The sequence below is a fragment of the Bos grunniens genome, chromosome 3, assembly GCF_055505025.1.
Source record: "Bos grunniens cultivar Pamir isolate PY7600 chromosome 3, Bosgru_T2T1.0, whole genome shotgun sequence".
Classification (NCBI taxonomy): Eukaryota; Metazoa; Chordata; class Mammalia; order Artiodactyla; family Bovidae; genus Bos; species Bos grunniens.
Window position 1 is genome coordinate 21,760,831 of NC_141167.1, and position 23,056 is coordinate 21,783,886.

General features: G+C 54.7%; 1 protein-coding gene and 1 non-coding gene across 3 annotated transcripts; one reads left to right on the forward strand and one right to left on the reverse strand.

The window, feature by feature from the left end:
• Positions 1–4,111: 4,111 nt before the first annotated feature.
• Positions 4,112–13,285, forward strand: DMBX1 (diencephalon/mesencephalon homeobox 1). Of its 2 annotated transcripts, none has more exons than XM_086386745.1 (4): positions 4,112–4,274; positions 7,587–7,765; positions 8,021–8,369; positions 9,300–13,285. In XM_086386745.1, the coding sequence occupies exons 1-4, from the start codon at positions 4,121–4,123 to the stop codon at positions 9,740–9,742; spliced, it is 1,125 nt and encodes a 374-aa protein (XP_086242871.1). In that variant the 5' UTR covers positions 4,112–4,120; the 3' UTR covers positions 9,743–13,285. The 2 variants fall into 2 exon arrangements, with proteins under 2 accessions (XP_086242871.1, XP_086242860.1); XM_086386734.1 differs by having other exon boundaries at positions 4,121–4,272; positions 7,570–7,765.
• TRNAY-GUA (transfer RNA tyrosine (anticodon GUA)) lies at positions 6,440–6,511 on the reverse strand. The gene has a single exon. It is a non-coding gene; the product is annotated as a tRNA-Tyr (tRNA).
• Positions 13,286–23,056: the final 9,771 nt, after the last annotated feature.

The window sequence follows — 23,056 nt, forward strand, 5'->3', positions numbered from 1 at the left end:
AGAGCTCTTTTGCCAGTGAGGTAGGAAAAGGACCATTTCTCGCTCCCCTCAGTAACCCTGCGTAATCGTTTTTCTTCGTATTTGCTAAACTGGTAAAAATTCTTATTTTATTGTTTCTGTTTTTATTTCTTTGGTTACAAGGAAGGCTGAGCTTTTTTGGTCATATATCAGACAGCTATTTTTCTCCCTTAATAAGTTGTCTCCTCATTTACTTAGCCCGTGTTTTATTTTTATTTTGGTCATGCTGGGTCTTTGTTGTGGTGTGTGGGCTTCTCTTATTTCAGAGCGTGGGCTCCAGAGTGTGTAGGCTCTGTAACTGTGGTGTAATTGAGGTGTGTGAGTTTAGTTTCCCCAAAGCATATGGGATCTTAGTTCCCCAACCAGGGATGGAACCTGAGTCCCCTACATCGGCAGGTGGATTCTTAACCACTGGACCACAAGGGAAGGTCTTAGCTCATCTTTTATTAAGGTGACCATCTTTTTGTTTCTATATAAGAGCTCTTTATATCTTATGGGCATTCTGTTTTGTTTTTATTTGTGCTATTTATTTTTTGGTCAGTTTTGCTATGTCACGTACAGCAAGTTCTCGCCCAGGTTTGTTGTTTGCCTTTTGGCTTTGTTTACGGTATATTCTGTTACACAAATGGTTAAACATTTTATTCTGTCCCATCATTCTCTTCTCCTATATGTCTGCCTTTGGGGTCATGTTTATGGTGCATGGAGTGGGATTCTGTGAGTAAGTGTTGTTGGTAGGTATCTTGGGTGAGTGTCCACTCAGAACCCTGTAAACCCAAACCTCAGCTCCCGATCTTACATCCAGCTACCGGTTTAACATTCTTTTTTCTTTTCTAGTGGTGCTACGTGGTTTGTGAGATCTTAGTTCCCCAACTAGGGGTTGAACCATGCCCCCTGCAATGGAAGCAACAGTCCTAACCACTGGACCACTAGGGAACTGCCCCCAACTTAACATTCTTACTTGGAAGTCAGCCATATTTTATACCTATCATGTCCCCAGAAGGCTTCCCAGGTGGCTCAGTGGTAAAGAATCCACCTGCCAATGCAGGAGACGTGCATTCTATCCCTGGGTTGGGAAGATTCCCCTGGAGAAGGAAACGTCAACTCACTAAAGTACTCTTGCCTGGGAAACCCCATGGACAGAGGGGCCTGGCATGCTACAGGCTATGGGGTCACAAAAGAGTCGGACATGACTTGGCGACTAAACAGCAGCAACAACAATGTCCCCCCAAAGCCTGGTTTCATTCTCCTCCACTCCTTCCCAGGCCTGCTTCTCTCCAAGAGCTTGCAATTCGGGAAAAGATCCATCTTCACTCAGTTGTTCAGTTGCTCAGACGTGTCCGACTCTTTGCCACCCCATGGACTGCAGTACATCAGGCTTCCCTGTCCTTCACCAACTCCCAGAGCTTGCTCAAACTCATGTCCATTGAGTCGGTGATGTCATCCAACCATCCCATCCTCTGTTATCCCCCTGTTCTCCTGCCTTCAATCTTTCCCAGTATCAGGATCTTTTCTAGAGAGTTGGCTGTTTGCATCAGGTGGCCAAAGTATTGGAGTTTCAGCTTCAGCATCAGTCCTTCCAATGAATATTCAGGGATGATTTCCTTTAGGATGGACTGGTTTGATCTTCTTGCAGTCCAAGGGACTCTCAGGAGTCTTCTCTAACACCACAGTTCAAAAGCTTCAATTCTTCGGTGCTCAGCCTTCTTTATGGTCCAACTCTCATATCCATACATGACTACTGGAAAAACCATAGTTTTGACTATTCAGACCTTTGTTGGCAAATTAATGCCTCTGCTTTTTAATATGTTGTCTGGGTTTGTCATAGCTTTTCCAAGGAGCAAGTGTCTTAATTTCATCTTCACTCAATAGCCCAGTCCACTTGTCATCTTTTTTGCCCTCTTTTCCTCACATCTTAAAACTAACCTATCAGCAGTCATGTCAATTCTGCCTTCATACCATGTCCTGACTCTGACCACTTCTCCCCACCTCCACCCATCCTGCCTGAGTGGAAAGCCCTTTGGCCCCTGGGCTGGATTCTTCAGTGAATCCAGTCCAGGGATTCTTGACCCTCTGCAGTCTGATCTCTTCTTGACCCTCTGCAGTCTGACCTCCATACAACAGCAAAGTGAGGTTTTAACAACAAATCATGTTATTCAAGGCCATCCAGGAGCTTCCCATCACAGTCAGGATAAAATTCAAACTCTTTACATGGGCCGTGAAGCCCTCTGGGATCTGGCCCCTTCTCTCCCTCCCACCTCGTCTCATCCACTTGCCCCTCTCCCGCTCTGAGCTCCAGCTACCCTGGTTTCCTTGCCGTTCCGCACACGTACCAAGTTGTTCATGCCTCAGGGACTTTGTCCTTGCTGTCCCTTTTACCTGGAAAGTCTCCCCCCACCCCAGTAAAATTCACATGGCTTATTTTGAATATCAGAGAGCCCTTTCCTGACCATATGTTCTAGAACAGCCTCACCTTTCCTCTTGATATGCTCTTCCTCTGCTCTATTTTTCTTCAGAGTACTTATTCCTGTCTGACTTTATTTATATAGGTTTATCGGTTTTATAGCCTTCCCTGCTTGGGAGGTAAATTCCATGAAGGTGGGACTTCCTTGGTGATCCAGTGTTAAGACTCTGCAATTCCACTGCAGAGGGCATGGGTTCAATCCCTGGTCGGGGAACTAAGATACTGTATGCCTCTCAGTGTGGCCAAAAAAATTCCACAAAGGCAAGGACTTTGGTACTTAGTAGGCGGGTGCTTAATGAGTCTCTGCTGAATGAATATGTGTAATATATGAAAGTGTATGAGCGTCAGGTTTGTGTGTAGATACATCTGCTGTGTGGATAGGTATCTGTGAGAATGTGTATGTGTGCAACTGTGGGAATAATGACATTGCATTTGTGATTGTTGATGAATTTGTGTGTATGTGAAGAGTGTCTGCATATGTGTCTGTGCATGAAGTATGTGCGTGCATGTGTGCGTGTGTGTGTGCTATGGATGTTTGGTGATATGTCCACTTCAGTGAGGGTAGGGAGCCAAGACACCTGGACATGGTCTTTCTCTTGTCAAATGGTCCACATTCCAAAACTGACATTTCAGGGCAACACTTGGTGGGCAGAAGGACTGGGAGGTCCGGAGGAGCCCTGGGGCTGGTGGGGCCCCGGCAGCCTTGTGCTGATCCGAGCCACCTCAGCAGAAGGGATGTGCTCTCCGATGCATTGGCCGCCAAAGAATGAGGCTGAAGTGCTATGGGGTGAAGGAGGCCCTGCATGGGCTGTGTGGCCTCAACGTGTCACTGCTCTTTCTCCAAGCCTCAGTAGACTCATCTGTAAATGGAGTTCATTTGCTCTTGGCCTGCTTGCTTCTTGGACACACGGTGAGAATAGAGGGAGGCAATGGCAGTCTGTGTATGGCAGTCATAGTAACAGTGTTCTTAAAGCTGTGTGGTGCATGAGGGTTGTAGTCCACTATCTCACCAGAGCAAATGCCTCAGTGTTCCCAGTCCAGCTCTGGACTTGGTCCCGTGAGCCTCCTTGGCTTTTTGTTGAACAAATAATATGTGTGTGAGGTGCAAATGAACAGGTGCCTGGGTGATTAATGAAGAGATGACCGAATGAAGCAGCAAACAGATTGTTGAATCCCAATGACTAACGTGTTCGAGCATACCCTACATACCAGACCCTATTTATTGTAAAGGTTTCTCTTAATCCTTGCAATAACCCCATGAAATAAGTACTGTCACCCCATTTTGCAGATGGAGAAACTGAAGGTCAGGGAAGTTAAGTGACTTATAAAAGCCAGAAAGCCTGCAGGTGGTTGAGAGTCCAGCTCAGGCAATCTGACTCCAGGGCCCAGAGCATTAAGCCCTACACAAGTCCTGCTGTGTGAATCAATGAATGAGAGGCTGATTGAATAAATAAATAGAGGCAGGAGCCCTTTGGCTCTTAGCTATGGGCAAGGCGGGCCTCTTTTCCATGAGATGGCAGAAGCTCAGGGATGAGGTGGGCATCCAAGGTCTGGGCCAGGGGTGGTGTCTTCCCCAGGGTAGAGTGTGACCGCATGGCCTCATGTCCCTTCCCTTTCGCCCGTCTGCAGGCACATGCCACAATGCAGCACTACGGGGTGAATGGCTACTCACTGCATGCCATGAACTCGCTCAGCGCCATGTACAACCTGCACCAGCAGGCGGCCCAGCAGGCCCAGCACGCCCCCGACTACCGGCCCTCAGTGCATGCACTCACACTGGCCGAGCGCCTGGCTGGTAAGGGCCGTTTGTGGGGATGGCGGCTGCAGGGTGGAGGAGAGATCTGGGGGACAAGGCTCTGTCTGGAAGGTGAAGGCAGGAGGGAGCACTGGGAATGAAACTCAGGAAGACCCAGGTCACTTATGGCACAGGGAGATGTCAATTCAAAATCTGTGTGTGTATCCGGACTACCCATGTTTGCCTGGGCCCTGAACCCTGGAGCTGCCCTGTGCCTTCCTTCACATTTCCTTAACAGCCCTCGGGGGGAGGGGCCCAGTAGCCTCTCACAGGTGGAGAGACTGAGGTAGGAGGTAAGGGACTAGCCCAGAGCCTTCCAGCTGGGAAATGCCAGAATGCCCCAGGAGCCACTTCTGTAACAGCGCCCACATTTTGATCACTGATTGTGTGGCCAGGCACGGAGTGAGTTGCTCTTTGTCTCTCTGTGCATCAAACCATTCAACTCCAGTAAAGGGAGGTTATTATCTCCATTGTATGGATAAGGAAACGGAGGCTCAGTGAGGCTAAATTTAGGCAGGGCTGGGGTGGGAGATTAGAATGGGATCTTATGGCTAAAGATCTGAGCTTTGAAGTTGCAGACTTGCCATCATTGTAGGGTCTGCCCACTCTCCTCTCTTCTCTGAACCTCAGCTTCCCCTTTATAAACAGGGAACATGGTAGGGCCCATTCCATAGGATGGTGGGGACATTACTTGAGATAACACATGTAGGGTATTCAGCAGGGACTAGTGGGTGCTCAGAGGAAATTATTATCCAGGTCCTGTGGGAAGCACCCATGAGGGAGCTCCAGCCTGGTCCCCACTACTCCTGTTCACCCATGGTTGCTCTGCCGTGAGAGTCCCTCAGTGAACATGGGAAGGATTTGATGGCTTGGGTGGGGAACCTAAGTTCCTGAGAGGTGAAGCCACCCACCCCATCCTGTCCCAGGCCAAACCTCAAGCAGCAGATGAACTGCTTTGGGCCTGTGCCAGATGGTCCTGGGAGGGCTTTAGGGTACTTCCAGGGAGGCCAGGTGCCCATATACCCATGAGAGGGCACAGCAGAAAGAATGTGGCCAGGATCAAGTGGTGGGGCAGACCAGAGAAGCATGATCAGCTGGGAGGGCTTCCTGGAGGGCATGCGGCAGGAGCCCAGCCTTAAAAGGGTAAGGAAGGGGGACTAGCATGAGAAAGGCACAGAACTAGGATGAGCTGTGAGGCCTGGGCAGGGGATCTGGCCTGACAAGGAGGGTGGGGCAGCCACCCTGCAAGGCTCTGGGAAGGGCTCAGAGGATGAAACCGAGCCCCTGGTCACCTTCTGTGGATGAGCATCAGTCTCCAGTGTAGGAATGTGTGTGCAGGCCTGCCCGGCTATGGCTGCTTCTCTGGTTTGGAGTGAGTTCCCTGTGCCTGGCCTGGTGGTGACATTATAGATCCTGACCATGTTCCAGAGCTCAGAGAGGAAAGGTCAGGGACAGAGGAAGTGGAGTATTCAGTGCTCCCACCACAACTCTAATCTTAAATTAGGAGGAGGCACACGAGCTCCAGGCGGGCCCTCGTATGGAGGCCTTGCTTTCCAGCAGGAGGTTTTGCTGATGGTGCAGACAGCCTGGTCTCCCAGGTGGCAACCCCCTGCCCTCACCTACAGCTCCTGGAGCCAGCAGCAGGATGCTGAGCTGTTGCTCCTGCACCCAGGGTTCCATTGAGAGGGGTTCTCTCCTTCCCCTTCCCCAGTGTAACCAGCATGAGCTTGGGGCTCAGTCCAGGTTGGGATTAGTGCTGGTTTGTGTGGAGTTCAGGGCTCCCTCTTTACACTGAAGAAGGAGCAGCCCAAAGTCTGAGGCTTTCTGGAGACCCAGCTACCTCCTTCCTCATTTAGAGTGTTGTGTTGACTTCCCAGTCCCTGAAGTGCAGGCAGCCCTGTGCAAAGGCTGATGCAGCTTGGGTTCCCTTCAGCATAGATAGTCCAGGGCCCACTTATGAGTGATGGGAGGCCGGGAAAGAGAAGTTGACTGTCCATCATCCCAGGACTAGTCAAGCAGAAGAGCAGGAGTGTGAAAGTGAAAGTCACTCAGTCATGTCCGACTCTTTGTGACCCCATGGACCGTAGCCCACCAGCCTCCTCTGTCCATGGGATTCTCCAGGCAAGAATACTGGAGTGGGTTGCCATTCCCTTCTCCAGGGGATCTTCCCTACCTAGGGATTGAACCCAGGTCTCCTGCACTACAGGCAGATACTTTACCAACTGAGCTATCAGGGAAGAGCAGGAGGGTAGATAGCAACCCCAGGCAGATATATATGCTGGGAGATTCACGTTCTCAGCACATGGGCAGGACTGTGGAATCTGTGGTCTACCAGGCCTGTCTCCTCTCCTAGCCTGTGGTGGTGGTTAGTACCTGCTCTCTTTGTCCTTACCTCTTGGAGAAAGCAGCTAGAAGGGCCAAGACTGCACGCAACTAGCCTTTCTGAGGTTGCCAGCCCTGCCAGAGCCAGCCTTTCTGTTGAGGAGATATAAAACCAAGGCCTCAGGTCCTACCATCAGAGATTCATAGGCTGGGATGATGAAGTTCATAGCCAGAGGACACAGGATCAAGAGCCAGTGAATTCCATCTACTTAGTCAGACTCCTCCTAACAAGACCTTGCAGATAGGTCCCAAGCTCACGGCCTGGCTTCTCATGGTCAGTGTGATATTCTGTTGGTATCCAGAATCTAAGGGTCATTGGCTCTTAGAACCTTTGTGACATGGACTTCCAAATTGCCAGCATCTTGTACTCTCAGAATGTTATATCTTATTATCTTAGGAATTTATGGATTTTAGGGTAAAGCCAACCCACCCACCTACCCACCTCAAACCAAATAAGGAAGATCCCCCTCAGGCATATTCCTAACAGCCATTCTTAGAGATGAATTAAAGCTCATTGGGCCTGATAGTAACTTCCTACCAAATGGCTCAGACGGTAAATTTAGCGTCTGCCTGCAGTGTGGGAGACCCGGGTTCGATCCCTGGGTTGGGAAGATCCTCTGGAGAAGGGAATGGCAACCCACTCCAGTACCTTTGCCTGGAAAATCCCACGGACAGAGGAGCCTGGTATGCTACAGTCCATGGGGTCGAAAAGAGTCAGACACGACTGAGTGGCCTGATAGTGAATGATAGTATGGAGTGATCTTGAAAATCCAGCTACATGGAGAGGAAATGGGTGATTTCCATGGGGAAGAGACCAGGGTCTAGCTCTGGCAGGACCACAGTGGGTCAGAGCAGGGTAAGATTTAAAACCTATTTCCCATAATTAAATGGGCCCCCTCTCCTTGCCCTCCAACGGCTGTACATTTCAAGACATCATCTTGGAGGCCCGCTATGGCTCACAGCACCGCAAACAGCGTCGCAGCCGCACAGCGTTCACAGCTCAGCAGCTCGAGGCCCTGGAAAAGACCTTCCAGAAGACTCACTACCCGGACGTGGTGATGCGTGAGAGGCTGGCCATGTGCACCAACCTGCCTGAGGCTCGGGTGCAGGTAAGGCCCAGCTAGACCTTGCAGACAAGCACCAGCCCACTGGCTGGTTTCTCACTGCCCAGGAGCCAGCATTTCAAACTGCACCCGGTGTCTCCATGAATGGCTGCGGTGACAGGAGGGGAGGGAAGGGATTGTGGGTGCGTGTTTCCCAGAGGGCGGGCGACCTTATCCTGCACATCCTCCCTTGGGGAGTACCCTGCTCCATGATTCCGCTGCATCCCCTCCCATTCCTGCGGCCCCTCTCCCGGTTCCCAGGTGTGGTTCAAGAACCGCAGGGCCAAGTTCCGGAAGAAGCAGCGCAGCCTGCAGAAAGAGCAGCTCCAGAAGCAGAAGGAGGCTGAGGGCTCCCATGGGGAAGGCAAGACTGAGGCCCCGACCCCAGACACCCAGCTGGAGACTGACCAGCCCCCCAACCTGCCCAGTGGCGACCCCCCTGCTGAGCTTCACCTGAGCCTGTCTGAGCAGTCAGCCAGTGAGTCGGCCCCTGAAGACCAGCCTGACCGCGAGGAAGACCCCCAGGCAGGGGCTGAGGATCCCAAGACTGAGAAGAGCCCTGGGGCTGAGAGCAAGGGGCTGGGCTGCAAGAGGGGCAGCCCCAAGGCAGGTGAGGCTTGGCAGGGGCTATGGGTGGTCTGGGACCCCGCCTAGGGAGAATGGCCAGGTCTAGCTGCCCAGGGGCCTGGCTCTGCCAGAGGTGTCAGAGCAGAGATAGAGTTAACTCTGGACACGTGGCACTGGCCCTGACCCAGAGAAAGGACACGGCCAAGCAGGTCCATGCCAGGTGATCCCCCTTTAGTCGCTGAATCATGGCAAGGTCAAGGGAATTTTGGGGGGAGGGGCTGTGTGGCAGGGGAGGGATACTTGAGGAGCTCAGGGTAGAAGCTATTTATCAGTGCAGTACGTTAACAATAGCACAGATGTACCAGTGCATACTGAGTGAGTGCTATACGAGTACCAGAGATCCCCACATGTAGCAGAGGCTCTGGGCTGTGTTTTTTGAAGGAGCAGAGCCCTGGCAGGAAGCATTACCTCAGTCACAAACCCTGCATCCAGGCAGGGAGGGGACGGGGCTGTGAGCTGAGAGCTGGAGGGGAAGGGGCACCACAGACAGGCGAGGGAAAGGGGAGGCACAGCCTTGGAAAGAACAAGAATCTTGGGGTGGAACACTTCAGTACCACCCAATTTGCTTATGGCTCAGCCATTCCCTTTGTCAGTCTGATTCTGTTGTAGCGATTTTGAGAGTCAATAGAACTCTTTTGTCCCACCAAACCCAACAAACAGCAAAAACCAAAACAAGAAAAGGAGACTCCCTAAGATGTCAGACATGAGGGCCCTGGCAGAGTCCATGCCGTCAGGAAGCTTGGGTTCCTCCCTCCCAGGATTCTGGGGACACCCGGGCTGAGATGGGTGGATATGATTTCAGCCACAGCCCATCTTGTCTACAGTGCCAAGTGGGAGGCGAGGCCGGGGGAGCCCCTCCTGGCAGACCAGCACCCTTGTCCTGAGTCCCCGGTTCTTGATTCTCTGCTTGCAGACTCCCCGGGCAGCCTGGCCCTGACGCCTGCAGCCCCGGGGGCCGGCCTGCTGGGCCCCTCCCACTCCTACTCCTCCTCCCCGCTGAGCCTCTTCCGTCTGCAGGAGCAGTTCCGCCAGCACATGGCCGCCACCAGCAACCTGGTGCACTACTCGTCCTTCGAAGTGGGGGGCCCGGCCCCCACCGCCGCGGCCGCCGTGCCCTACCTGGGCGTCAACGTGGCCCCGCTGGGCTCACTGCACTGCCAGTCGTACTACCAGTCGCTGTCCGCGGCCGCCGCTGCCCACCAGGGCGTGTGGGGGTCCCCGCTGCTGCCTGCGCCCCCCGCAGGCCTGGCGCCTGCCTCAGCTGCCCTGAACAGTAAAACCACAAGCATTGAGAACCTGCGGCTGCGGGCCAAGCAGCACGCAGCATCCCTGGGACTTGATACGCTGCCTAACTGACTGCTGGCCGCCCCCTGCAGCCAGGGCTCTTGGGCTCCCCCAGCCCAGCCCCAGGGTCATCCCAACATGGCTCTCAAGGAGCTACCTCATGAGCCCAGGGATCCTGGGGCCTTGGAGTCCTGCCTCCTGCCCCCCCATCTCCCCAAGCTCCAGCCCTCGGTGAAGCCCACACCTGCACCCTCTGCATGGCCCTGCTTGGATCCCACGGAGGCCGAATGGGGAGGAGGTGAGAGGCCAGTGCCCCCAGCTTTCCCCAGTGAGAGGTTCTCGCTGGCCAGACCCCTGCCTCAGGGTCGCCTCCTCCCATCCCCTGCTTCCTCCCCTAGTAAGTTGCTGTGTGGAATGTGAAATATAAATATAAATATATAAAGCTATATTTTCAGGCATCTGCCTGCCCCAGGCCCCCTGCCCCGCTCCAGCTCCATCGCTTCTCCACTGCCTTCCCCCAGCTCTGCCTACAGCTTCTGCTCTCCCTCTGGCCTTCCCTCCTCTCTCTCTGTCTCCGCTTTCCTCCTCCTCCTTTCCCCAGCCTCTGTCTTCCCCTCTCTGGATCTCCCCACCGTGTCTCTTCTTCCTGCCCCTGCTTTCTTTCTTCCGTGCTGGCTGTGTTGATGTAGACCGGTCCCAAATTATGTTTTGTTTGGGGTTATGGCTTTTCAGTTTTAGTCATTTGGCTTCTTCCTGTTCCTCTCCTTTTGCTTCTTCTCAGCCTCCTGGCTCCTCCCCGCCTGCACCCTCTTGAGGCAGCTTCTCTTTCCAGTAGAGGTGGTACGGCCCTTGCTGGAGACCCCATAGCCACTGGAGCGGCAGGCAGGAGGGGGCCCTAGTTCCCACCCCTGACCTGGGCCTGCGTCCAGAAAGGCATGTTCTCTGTCTTTTTTAGCTTTGAGATGCCCCCTCCCCATCCCCAGCCCAGATTGAGAAGGAGGGGAGTGAAGGCAGGAGTCAGGCTGGAGCAGACAGTAGAAGGACAGCATCTCTGGCTGTAAAACCTCCAGAACAGGAGCCTGGGGCCAGCATTCATCCAGGGCTGACCACAGGGTTCTAGACCTCTCTCTCTGGTGCGACTTCCCTAGTTGGAGGGAGGCAGTAGGGCACGGGTGCTTTCAGAGAAGTGTCTTCGAGGAATAAGGTCTTCTGCCCCTGAGCCTGAGGTTCTGCAGTTAGTGTCCGTGGCAGGGTGTGACTGAGCCAGGAGGGAGGGTCCTCCACCTCCGGATCACACCATGCGGCAATGCAGAGTCTCAGGGCTTCAGCTGGCATCCTGTCTCAGAGCCCACTGTCGAAGTAAGGGCTTCTGTCCAGTGAGTCGCTGGCATGGAAAGGTGTGTTCCTATTTGTGGCCAGGAACCCAGCTCAGCAAACTCCCTTTCAAAGCAGTATGACCTTGAGTCAGCCCATAGCCTCTGTGCCCACTCCCCACCTGGATTAGAGGGCCTGTAACATCCTATCCTGGAGAAGGCAATGGCAGCCCACTCCAGTACTCTTGCCTGGCAAATCCCATGGACCGAGGAGCCTGGTAGGCTGCAGTCCATGGGGTCGCTAAGAGTCGAACACGACTGAGCGATTTCACTTTTACTTTTCACTTTCATGCATTGGAGAAGGAAATGGCAACCCACTCCAGTGTTCTTGCCTGGAGAATCCCAGGGACAGCGGAGCCTGGTGGGCTGCCATCTATGGGGTTGCACAGAGTCAGACACGACTGAAGTGATGCAGCAGCAGCAGCAGCAGCAGCAGCAACATCCTATCCAGCTCTAACATTCCACACATCTGTGCTTTCAGCCTTGCAGGGCAGAGGTTTTTAGTTAAACTAACAAACACCACAAAAAGGCTCTCACAAAGCACAGTGTTTAAATTAGAAAATGACTGTTGTACTGCTGTGTAGCAGAAGGTATTGCAGGCACAAGCCTCTCCCTGGGCATGGCCACAGTCTCTGGGCCTCGGTTTTCCCAGTAAGTGTAATGGGTCCCTTTGAGTTGAGACAATCTGGATTTGATCCTGCTTTTCTTGAGTGTTAGTCCAGCCTCTGTGGGCACCCCATCTCCAAACCTTCATGTAGGCTCAGGGCTCAGGCGAAGAGGAGAGAAATGGCTTGCACAGATTCTGGGTCATGATCCCCAGACCCAGCACTTTGTGGCTCACCACTAAGCTTCCTCCCCCTGCTTAGAGAAGCTGCATCTGAAAACCAGGGTAAAGATACCTAAGGCTTGACTCCTCTCCCAGTGGGAGGAGGGGGGGGGTCTACGAGTAGGACTGGTTTGCAGAGTAGTCGATACCCATGATCCGTGGGGAGTTCTGGGCCAAGGCAAATGGAGAAGGCTTTGGATGGGGAAAAAGTGAGGGGGATGGTAGCTTGGGCCAGGAAAGCTATTTCAACAAAGCAATGGAGTGAGACTACATGGATGATGGGGAAATGGTGGCTGGCTTCATGAGAGGTGGGGCCAAGGTTCTTGAATCCAGGTTAAAGTCCTCACCTTGATGTGGCAGGGACCAAGGCAGGCAGGTGAAGGTTTCTGAACAGAGGGTTAATTGAACCAGGATTGGGTATCTGGGATTTGGAAGGTAAATCCAGCAGCCACTGGAGATCAGAGGAGAGACCTGGTCAGGGAGACAGGAAGGCAGAGAGAGCAACTCTAGGGACAGGAGAGATTTCTGTTTTATCCTCTGGGATCAGGAAGTTCTATTTCTGAAATGAAAGAGATCTCACCTAGCCCAGGCCTGGGGACTGAAGCTTTTTTCCTGTCCCTGGAGGCAAATGACTATCACTGCACCTTGGAATCCAGTAGCTCTAGACATGCCCACTTCCCCCAAGAAGCCTCCCCAGATTTCCCAAGGAGCAAGTCCACCCCGGAGTCATGTTCTGGCTCAGCCTCGCTTCCCTCAGCGCTTTTTCAAGGCGTCCTCATTCAATCCCGCCAGCCCAGAGAAGGCAAAGAAAGTGTATGTGGTCCCCTTCCCCGGGCAGATCTCAACCTAGTTTAGGGGACGAGCCTCAGTGAACGAAAGCAGTTAGAGAGCAAGAGGGGAGCTTATGTGTAAGCAGCACCTGTACCTCCTATGAGCTTGGGACTGTCCCACCTCACCGGAGACTGAGGCCGAAGCCTCTCCCAGGGCGGCCTGGTCACCTGCAGGCTGAGAGTCAGGCTCTGACTGTCCTTCCCAGGAAGGTCTCGTTCCTCTCCTCTCCCTCCCACTTGAGGCCTCTGTGTTCCGCCTCCTCACCTCCCCAGAGCATGGTCCATGGGCCTGGGTCCCCCACCCCAACTCCGCAGTAGCGGGCTGTACAGACTGCTTTCCAAACCAGCTGTTTTGTGACCTTTTGTGCTTAGAGGTCGTGCCAGCCCGTGGCAAAACCACTGTGTACCATATTTATTTATTCTGTTAGTTGAGAAAACAAGACTCAAGTGCCCCCTCCCCTGCTCCACCCCCTGCGTAGTGCGGCATGACACTCTGTCCCGTGTACCCCTCCGTTTGTCTGTCTGACTTCCTGTGACGTTGTGACCTGTTCTTTGTCCTACTTGGCTAATAAACAAGAATCTGGCAGCACAGCCCTCAGTCCAGTTCATTTCCAGAGGGGCCCGCGGTGGACTGAGCAGGTGGTTCTGGGCTGTGGCCCGCAGGGGAGGGAGGCAGACCTGCCTCATGATTAGCCACTTCCTCCAGGGCCCTCACCTACCTGGGGCTAGAGTGCCCTCTGGGGAGATCTCAGGGAGCAGAGGGACAGGGGCAGGGAAGGATTCCATCTCCTCTGCATTGTTGATCCTCATCCAAGCACCTGTGGTAGGGCAGCGGCGGGTGGGGGGCCAGGGCCACTAGGAGGGTTTCGGGGTGGTCTGGGGAATGGGTCTGTAGGACGGAGCGGACAGAGGTTCTATGGGAACTACAGGAAGGCACACTAGATCTAAAGCCAGGCTGTTCTCCAATGAGATGGGCAGCCTGTGCAGGTAGGGAGCTCTTTAGTCCTTGGAGGTGAGCAAGCAGAGGAGGAAGAAGGATCTGCTGTGGTGGCTGGATGGACTGGAGATTTGTGAAGGTCCTTCTTTTCAAGAAAAAAAACGACTAGCAATTCCCCTACTCAGCCTTCACGGCCCTTCCCCGGAGTGTCGGCACAGGGACCCTGAGCCAGAAGCAGTGTTGCAAGCTCAGGGTTGGGTTTGGGGGTGAGAGTCCCCTCTGGTAGTTTCCTAGGAGGAGAACCCCAGGAAGCCTGAATGGTGTGCAGGAAGCTGCTTGCTGGGCTCTGTGGGGGTGGGGGTGGGGGTGTAGGCGCTTCAGGCCACAGGGACCCACGGGCCCCTGGCCAGCCCCACCCCCCATTTCCCAGGTCACTGCTGGACCCTAGGAGGCACATTCCTCTCTCCCCAGTAGGGCTGAGGATTAGGGCGGGGATCACCCCCTTCACCTTGTCTTCCTACCTCCCTGGGAGGGGCTGGTGGATCAAATGTCTGCCCCAAATCTCCCACGGCCCCTCCCAGGCCCGAGCCTTGCCTGCCCCTACATATCTCCACCCCAGGTACACACCTTCCCTGGAGGGGAGGGTGCCCCTGGACCTCTGCAGTTCAAATCATTCATGCCTCAGCATTTACTGAGCACCTGCTGTATGCCTGGCCCTGTGCTGGGTATATAGAAACAAGTAAGGAAAAGTCCTCTCTCTCAAGACAGTACAAAAGAGGGCGATTTGGGCTTCAAAAAATAGAAAGCTATGGGAGCACAGGGCTCCAGGAAGCAGGGTTCCTGGCTTACTTAGCCCAGGGAGACAGGAAGGCCCCTTGGGAGGGAGACTTTTGGGCTGAGTCCCATAGGTCCAGTGTTCACCAGGAGAGCAAGAGAGAAGAGAGTCCTGGGAGGCATAGCACCCACAGAGCTGCAGGACCTGTGGCTGGTGAGTCCCAAATTCTAGGGGATCAAGGGCAAGGATGGGGTGGGTGGTGTCAGGAGCTGAGGAGGGAAAGGGAAGCTGGGAGCTTGAACTCAAGCTCCAGGTAGATTAGAAGCTGGGGGAGTGGGGGGGTGGGGATCAGACTTGCATTTAAGGAAATTCTACCCTCCCATACCTTTGCTGAATGGTGGTTCTGGAGGAGGCAGGGAGACCAGAGAGGAGGCCATTGTCACATCGTGATGAGAGGAGGGTGGCATCGGTATGGACTAGGGGAGGAGGGGTGGGAGAAGGGGTCAGACTGATGAGAGATTTAGGAAGTAGAATTACCATGGGGACTACAGGCTTGGGAGGGGTCAGGGGTGCTCGGAGTCTCTGGTTTGGTGCAGGGGGAAACTTGGGCTGGGTTGAGGGGAATGAGCCTGAGCTCAGGCTGGTCTTTGGGGTGTCTTTAATTTGTTCAAGGGAAGATATTGGAATGTACTGGATCAAGGTGCAAGAGAGGGGCCTGTCTATACTGTTTTAGATTTTAATCTATTTAATAAGTACTCACATGGCACTTTCTCTGTGACTGGCACCTCACAGATATTAAGTCACTTAATCCTTATATAACGCTATGTGGTAGGTATTACAGTTATCCCCATTTAATAGATAAAGAAACTGAAGCACAGAGAGGTTAAATAATTTGCCCTTGCCCACACAGCTAGTAATGGGCCAACCAAGGTGTGAAAACCCGGCTAATCTCAGAATCCATGCGCTCCACCTTGGCGGTTGTCAACAGAGATGGAGAACAAAGCCACGTCACTAAGTGAGCTCACACAGGGGACACCGAGCCGAGGATGGGGCCTCAGGGAAACTGACTACAGAGCCAAAAAGCTTCTGTTACGGAGCTGGGACAAGCTGCTCTCAGCTGCTGTTGCCTTTGGTCTTCTATTGACTGGGTATCATTAACCGCGTCCGGCCTGCTTCCCAGGAGGCTTGGATGAGACGAAGGGAAGATGAAGAGAGGGTCTGGAGGAGGTTGGGGGGCTGAGTGATCTGTGCCCGGCATGCAGTATGTGCTCAGCAGCCCCACAGCGGGCAAGATGGGAAAGGCAGGGGACTCCCTGGAGCGTCTCCCTGAATCCTTATTTCCTTAGACCTTGGCCGTCTCCCTTCAGTCCAGGGCTCCCCCGGGGGCCTGTGGAAGGGGCACCATCTGAGAGGGTCCCAGAGGATGGACTCTTTAGGGTTGGGCCCACCCACCCCTCCCCCATTTCCCACAGAGCTGCCGGACCTGGAGCCTCCCCCCACCCATCCCTCATTCCCCTCTCCCTTCTGGGAAAGCCGATTAGGAGGCGGCCTCCTGCCCGCCCCCCTGACAAGTTTGTCTGAACTTCCAACAAAGGCCCTCAGAGGGCTGCGGAGGGAGGGCCCGCCACCAGGAACCTGACACCACTGGCCCAGCAACACCCCGGCAGCCTGGGAGGCGGCTGTGTGACTCTGCACAACCCCCCTACCCCCATGCAGGCAGGAATGTCTCCAGAGAGGACCCGGCTTCTCCAAGGCCTGGGGACTGGGGAACATCGCCACCTGGGATCCCCTCACAACAGGGATAGGGCCAACCCCAGGAGGGCAGGTGGGGCTCTTGCGCACATTCTCACCCACAGTCCCACACTCCCCATGACACATGTACCCCCCCACTCCCCGCCATAACCACACACATGGGATGTGCTGACTTCTGCATTGCATCAATCTCAGGGTATCTGTCTGTCTCTCCACCCCATACAAGTCCTCAGCCTAGCCAGGAGGCTGTACACCTGCCCTGCCCTGAAACGTGCATGCTTCCTGGCTCACTCACACTCCAGACGGCATCCCCCCCACACTGGGACAGCGGCTCCAACTCCACCCACCAACACACAGGCCTCCCAGCTACGCTGCCAGCTTGGTGCCCGAGAATCTCCATGACCTCTGGCCCAGACCTGCTGAAGACACGAGAGTCTGGGCATCAGCTGCCCAGATGCCCACACGAGAGTCAGATCAGGGCCAGAGCTGCCATTCAACACCCACTTTCCCTGATCCCATACACCCATCCTCACACAACATCTCCTCTCTGGGGGACACTTTGGGGGACACACAGGTCCCTGAGTTCAAGCCCTGTATTGTTCTGATGTCTCCATTTCAAAATCTTTAACTTTTAAACAAAGGACTCTGAATTTTCATTTTGCCCTGGACTCAGTCCACGGAGTCACAAAGAGCCGGACACGGCTGAGCACGCACACACACCACCAGCCGTGTAGCTGCTCTCACGCCCTCATCGCAATCTCCCTGAGTTCTGACTCACCCGGCCCTTCTGTGGCTTTGGAAACTCGAGAGTCTCTGGAAAGATCTCAACTTCTCCCACCTGCCTGAATGCATCCACTTGGGCTTACAGCCGAGTCTTCCGTGTCCACCCCATCCTGCATCAGGCAGCTGGGTGTGATGAGTGAAGGGAACTGCTGGGAGCATACTATGCTTCTATGCGCCTCTTCCTAGTGCCATCTCGGGGGTCAGTGTCCTCGTCTGTAAATGGCCTAATGAGAACAGTGACTTCAAAAGACTTAAAAGAAACAGCGTCTGTGAAACACTGAGCACAAAGCCTGCTGCTGCTGCTGCTGAGTCACTTCAGTCGTGTCTGACTCTGTGCAACTCCATAGACGGCAGCCCATCTGGCTCCCCCGTCCCTGGGATTCTCCAGGCAAGAACACTGGAGTGGGTTGCCATTTCCTTCTCCAATGCATGAAAGTGAAAAGTGAAAGTGAAATCGCTCAGTCTTGTCCGACTCCTAGTGATCCCATGGACTGCAGCCCACCAGGCTCCTCTGTCCATGGGATTTTCCAGGCAAGAGTACTGGAGTGGGCTGCCATTGCCTTCTCCATTATTATTGCTAAGATTACACTATTATAAGTGCTGGTGAACAAAACTAGATCCAGCCTCCCTGGGCCTCTGAGGGTCTAGTGGGTAAAATAGAGATTACTTGAATAATCACACATACACAAAGGTGAAGTGGACAAGGAGCACAGGTCTCTAGTCTCATGGGGCTTACAGCTAAAAGGAGAGGCAATCTGAGGCAAGAATCAGGACTTGGTTTGGAACAAGGCCAGGAGTCTGAGGTTAGAATCAGGGATCAGCCTGAGGCACTTCAATTAGGAGCCAGAGCTAAGGCTCAGAATGGGGCCAGGCTCAAAGCTTTGTGTTTGGCTGGGGTCAGGGACCATTCAGGGCAAGGGGTAGGGCTTGGTCCAGGGCAAGACACAGCTCAATTAGAGGTCAGAGTTGGGGCTCAGATTGGGGCCAGGGTAGAGCTTAATTTGGGGCAGGGCTGAGTAGAGACTGGGACTGGTACCAAGTCAGACAGATACTTCTAGCGGTCAGTCACTGTGGGGCTGTTTAATGAGCTGCTAGGCTTCTGTGAACCTTTGTTTTATCATCTGTAAAATGGGGAGATCTCTGTCTGCCCCCTGGCTCGTGGGAATTGAGTGAGCTCATAATGGAAGCCAAGGATTACACCGATGCCATGGCTGCTGATGACTCTAAGCCTGCTCCCCTGGGGCGCTCCTCCCCCTGCCAGGCTGGGGAGGCTGTGCCACCCTCACCCATGTCCCCAGCTGTGGGGAAACCAGCACCCCAGCCTGGGATCCTTTCCAAGGAGTCTGGATATTTCATAAAGCCCTTTGAACAACAAAGGCCACAGGAGCGATATTTCCTCCTGGGGGCTGACCACCCAATGCCTCCTTTATCTTGGCAACCAGGCTTGAAGAGCTGTTCTTGGAAAGAGTTCGTGTGGGGCGTGTGCGAGTGCGTGTGAGTGTGAGCCTGTGCTCACAAAGCTGCTCTTTGTTGCCGTCCCCACCTGAGCGGCTGCAGACCTGGAAGCCTGGGTCCTTCAGAGGTCAACCTGTCCATCCCTCGCCTCCACACAGATGTGCTGGATAGCCAGGTGGGCGGGAACACTTTCTTTTTCGCCTTAAGATTCTCCTGGAGGTGAGAACTCCAGGAAACAGGAGCCCTAGTGCCTCAGGAAGAAGGCAGGTTAGGGTGGGATGGATGCTTGACAACATGGGAGAGGTGAACGGGAGTTTTGGTTCTTTTATCAGGTCCAGTGCTTCCTTTGCCCTGTGGTCCGTGCCCAGAATGCACAGCCCCTCTGGAGGCAGGGCCAAGAAGACGCCCGGGAGGCCTGCCTAATTCAGACTTATCTTCAGTAGGCTCTTGGTAAGCCACCTAGAGAAAGACTGTCAGCCAGCAAGCCCCGACCTGCCTCTCAGACTGTGGGGTATGAGAGAAGTCCCTCTCTGGGCCTCAGTCCCTATGATGGCTTGGACTGCAGCCCCTGGCCAGACAGGGTAGAAGCTCCAGGTATACAGGCAGGATCTGGAGTAGCCGGATCTGCAAAAGGAGTCTGTCTATCATCTCCTCTCCCTCTCTGCCGTTCCAGCTGCTAGGATCCTGCCAAGCCCAAGCGAATGGATAAGGATAGGGTGGGGGTTGCTTACTGCAGGACCTGCTGTGTGAATGGTCTGGGGATTCCTGCTACAGGTTCTCAGAAGAGACATCCTCAGGGTCCCTCCAATCTAGTCCCCATTCGGGCAGGAGTCGCTAACACCCAGCCCCTGCCCACAAACCTGCAGGGACAAGGAGCTCATTACCTTGCAGGGCAGCCTGCTCCAGGTCTGACTGGGAAGTTCATCCTCATTTGAGCTGAAGCCTGCTTCCTCCTCCTCAGGCCTGGCCTGGGGGAGGGTGGGAGTGGGGCACACAGAACACGTCTGTTCACAGTGTTCTGGGACGTCTGACCAAATGGGACTGTGTAGTAGTACCTCACACACTCATGGGGCCCTTTCCCACCTGTCTGCTCTTGCTGTGAAAGTCTACTCACTCTTCAGAACCCACCACATGCACCCTCTCTGGGAAGGCTTGTGGGGTCACTCCTTGCCCCCTCCCTCTCTTGACCTCTCTGGAGCACCAGGTAAATCCAGATGGAGCTCCCTGAGCAGGACCCGGGGGCATGGTCAGAACCAGACGCAGAGTTGTTGTGGAACCAATACTGCACTGGAGGGGCAGCCAGAGGGGTGGGCTCTGCCTGGGATTGCGGGGGCCCGGTTCCTGTCTGGACTTGCTCTGGGGCCCTGGGCAAGCCCTGGCTTTTTCTGGGCCTCTGTTTCCTGTGCAGAGGTTGGAGGGTAGTCTCTTCAGGCCACCTGCCTGCCTTGGAAGGCCTTGCTTTCTGAATGTCCTGCTGAGTGATATTCACAGCCCAGTTTCCTCAGCTGTTCCATCCAGGGCCTCTTCCCAGCCTGGACCACATACCCACCTGTGGGTGCAGATGGTGTGTCAAGGCACTCATTCGGCAAAGGCCCAGCAGATGCCCAAGGAAGTGGGATGTGTCCAGGGATGGCACCCAAGGAGGAGTAAGCACCCTTGGCCCATGCAGGACCTCAAACTTCTCCATTTTTAAAAAAATACATCTTTCTTTTCTTTCTTTATTTTTGACTGCACTGGGCCTTTGTTGCTGCGTGCTGGCTTTCTCTAGTTGCGGAGAGCAGGGGTTACTCTTCATTGCGGTGGCTTCTCTTGTTGCAGGGCACAGGCTCCACCCACACGGATTTCAGTAGTTGCGGCTCGCGGGTTCTAGAGTGTGGGCTCCGTAGTTGTGGCACATGGGCTTAGTGGCTCCGCAGCATGTGGGATCTTCCTGGACCAGGACTGAACCCATGTCCCCGGCATTGGCAGGCAGATTTTTAACCACTGGACCACCAGGGACATTCCTTTCCTTCTTTAGAGATGAGACTGGCCCTGAGGCTGAGGCCATAGCCGAGCCTGGTCTCTTCCCGAGGATGTGGCTCTTGTCTTGGCACAAGCTTTAGCTCTCTCCTCTCAGTCTTGAGCCCCAGTGTCCAGACTTTAGGGGCTATCCACCCCCTAGTCTTTGTGAGGAGGATGGGAGGATCTTCAGTCAACTAATGTTTATTGAGCACCATCTATGTGCCAGACATAGCTTTGGGAACCTGGAAATGCAGTGCTGAACAAGACAGTCCCTGCTCCCAAGGCACTCAGTGCTGGAGACAGACAACAAATAGATAAGCACTGCAACAAATATGCTTGGGGTGCTGATGAAAGGTCAAGAAGGACTCAGATGGGAGTGGGATCAGGGTGCAATGGAGGAGACAGATGGAAGGATCAGACCACGGGTGAGGCCAGAGAGGACCAGACATGTCAGATCAACATCCAGGTGGACAGCCGGTGAGGAAAGAGGCTGGCGCAGGCCTGGAGGCTCCAGTGAAGGCTCTGGGGGAGAAGGGGTGGGAGTGGGGTGGGATCTATTAAATAGCTGATGACTCCAGGCCCTAATCCTATGCCAGGCCTAGGCGGGTAGTGTGTGTTGGGGGAGGGGAGCACCCCCGCTGGGGTGTAATTTCACGCTGAAGGGCCTGATGGGGCGTCCCAGGGACTGATCCTTTCTGGATCAGAAAACTCACTTCCCTTTGTCGCACGCAGGGCGATTAATGCCTTAACCCTTTGTGGGCTGGCACCAGGGCCAGCCCCGCCCCATGGCACCTCCAGCCCCTGGGGACCTACCTAGCCCAGAGCCCTTGCCTCTCTCCCTGCCAGCACTGGGACCTGGTCCTGTCTGCGGGGAGCGAGACGCTGTGACTGAGGAAAGCCAGGGGACAGATTCCCAAGCAGCTTGTCCACATCCCTGTTCCTTCCAGGGCAGCTCACCAGGCCCAGCGCCCCCAGAGAAGTGAACTCTCCACCTCTATCTGCAGGTTATCTTATAGCTCAGTTCCAGTCCAGTCTCCCTCAGGAACCCAGGGTCTAGTCCACCCACCACCACAACCGTTGCACGTGTCACAAACAGGGGCGCTCACTGTCTCCAAGGGGGCCTCCCCACTGGCAATAGGCAATACAGCCATAACTGCCTAGTACCACAGATCTCTGAGTGAGGCATGAAGACCCCCACCCCCGCTCCGCACCCCCTGACCCTGAGGTTCCCTGACCCTCACAGTCCATGACTCCAGTAGCACCTCAGACATAACCCTGGCCAGGTCGCCACGGTCAGCCCCTGCCTTTCTGCCCTCTCTAGGCCCTCTTTTAACCTCATCTGGGTTCAAAGACCCACCAAGGAAGCTGTTGCACCTTCTTAGGCCCCTCCCCTCGCTCCTCCCAGCCTAACTGCCCCGCCTCCCATCTCGGGCCGCTCTGGCAGGTGGCCCCTCCCAAGCTCCCCTGGAGTGGGCGAGAGGGCCAGGGACCCGGGCTAGGCCTCCCCTAAGCTCCTGGGGTCTCTAAAACCCCAGCCCCATTAAAAGAAAGACCCTAAATGTTATTTACACTTCGGAGTCTTAAAAACCATTAACAAAAGCCACTTAATTCAATTATCTTCCTGGCTGGCTCGGTTCTCAGCGCTGAGCCCGGGCCTCCCCTGGCCGCCCCCTCCTTCGCCCTCCCCCTCACTGTCATTGTGTCGGGCTAATGAGGTAAACTGAAGCGAGCCCTGTCCCCCCTGACAGGTTTATGAGAATTTAATAAAGCGTGGCCGGGACCAAATGAGTTGCCTCAGCCTCGGAGAGCTCATTGTCTTCGGCGTCAGCGTTTTTTGACTCGAGCCGCCCCCTCCCCCGCCCCCGCTCCTGCCTGGCTCGGCCCCCAGCGCCCCCCATCCCTCCCCGCCCCAGTGCCTCCCCAGGTGAGCCGGGGGAGGGCCTGGCTGATGCCAGCTCGGCCTGCCCCGGGGCCCAGCCCTGACCTGGGCAGTGTGCCCAGGGGAGGACCTGCCTCCCCTCACACCACCGGGCCCCCAGAGTGCACAGGGATCGCTGGGACTCCTACTTCCTGCCTCCCTGCGCTTGTCTGACTGCCACCGCCCACCTGAGGCTGAGGCCTGGCGAGTGCCATGGTGAGCACAATTCACTTTTTCTTGCTTGTCTGCAGGGATTGACCAGAGTAAGGGGGCTTCTCTTCCTGCCAGGGCACATGATAGGGACACGGACCCTCAGGCATGACCTGGTCACCTTCTCCCCTTTGTCCCTGAAAGGTAACCAGGGGTGGAGCACAGCCCAGTGAGTGGAAGGGACTTGCCCAGTGTTCTGCAGGAATCAGAAGTACAGATGGAAGGGGCTCCCAGGCTGGAGGTCCCCAGACACACAGGCAGGCAGGCAGGCCCCACATGGAGCTCCAGGGGTACCTGGAGAAGGCCCAGCTGTCCTTACCCCCTCACGTCCCCGACAGCCTAGAGCCAGCCTTTCTCTGGCCTCTCAGGGATGCAATGTCTAGGAGTTTCTGGACCACTCAGAGACCCAGAATTTCTTCTCTCACCCTCAAAAGTGTTTCCAGAAATTACTGCCTTCTGGGGCTAAAGCCTGGTCTGAGAGCCTCATCTGGAAAGTCCTGAAGTCCATTGGGTATTTGGGAGCAAG

What these genes read in the sequence shown, in the direction of transcription:
- DMBX1 (XM_086386734.1), top strand. Translation starts at nt 4,121, where the DNA reads ATGCAGCACTACGGGGTGAATGGCTACTCACTGCATGCCATGAACTCG. An exon ending in TGCCTGAGGCTCGGGTGCAG is followed by an intron (nt 7,766 to 8,020) that starts GTAAGGCCCAGC and finishes CCCGGTTCCCAG; the next exon opens with GTGTGGTTCAAGAACCGCAG. An exon ending in GAGGGGCAGCCCCAAGGCAG is followed by an intron (nt 8,370 to 9,299) that starts GTGAGGCTTGGC and finishes CTCTGCTTGCAG; the next exon opens with ACTCCCCGGGCAGCCTGGCC.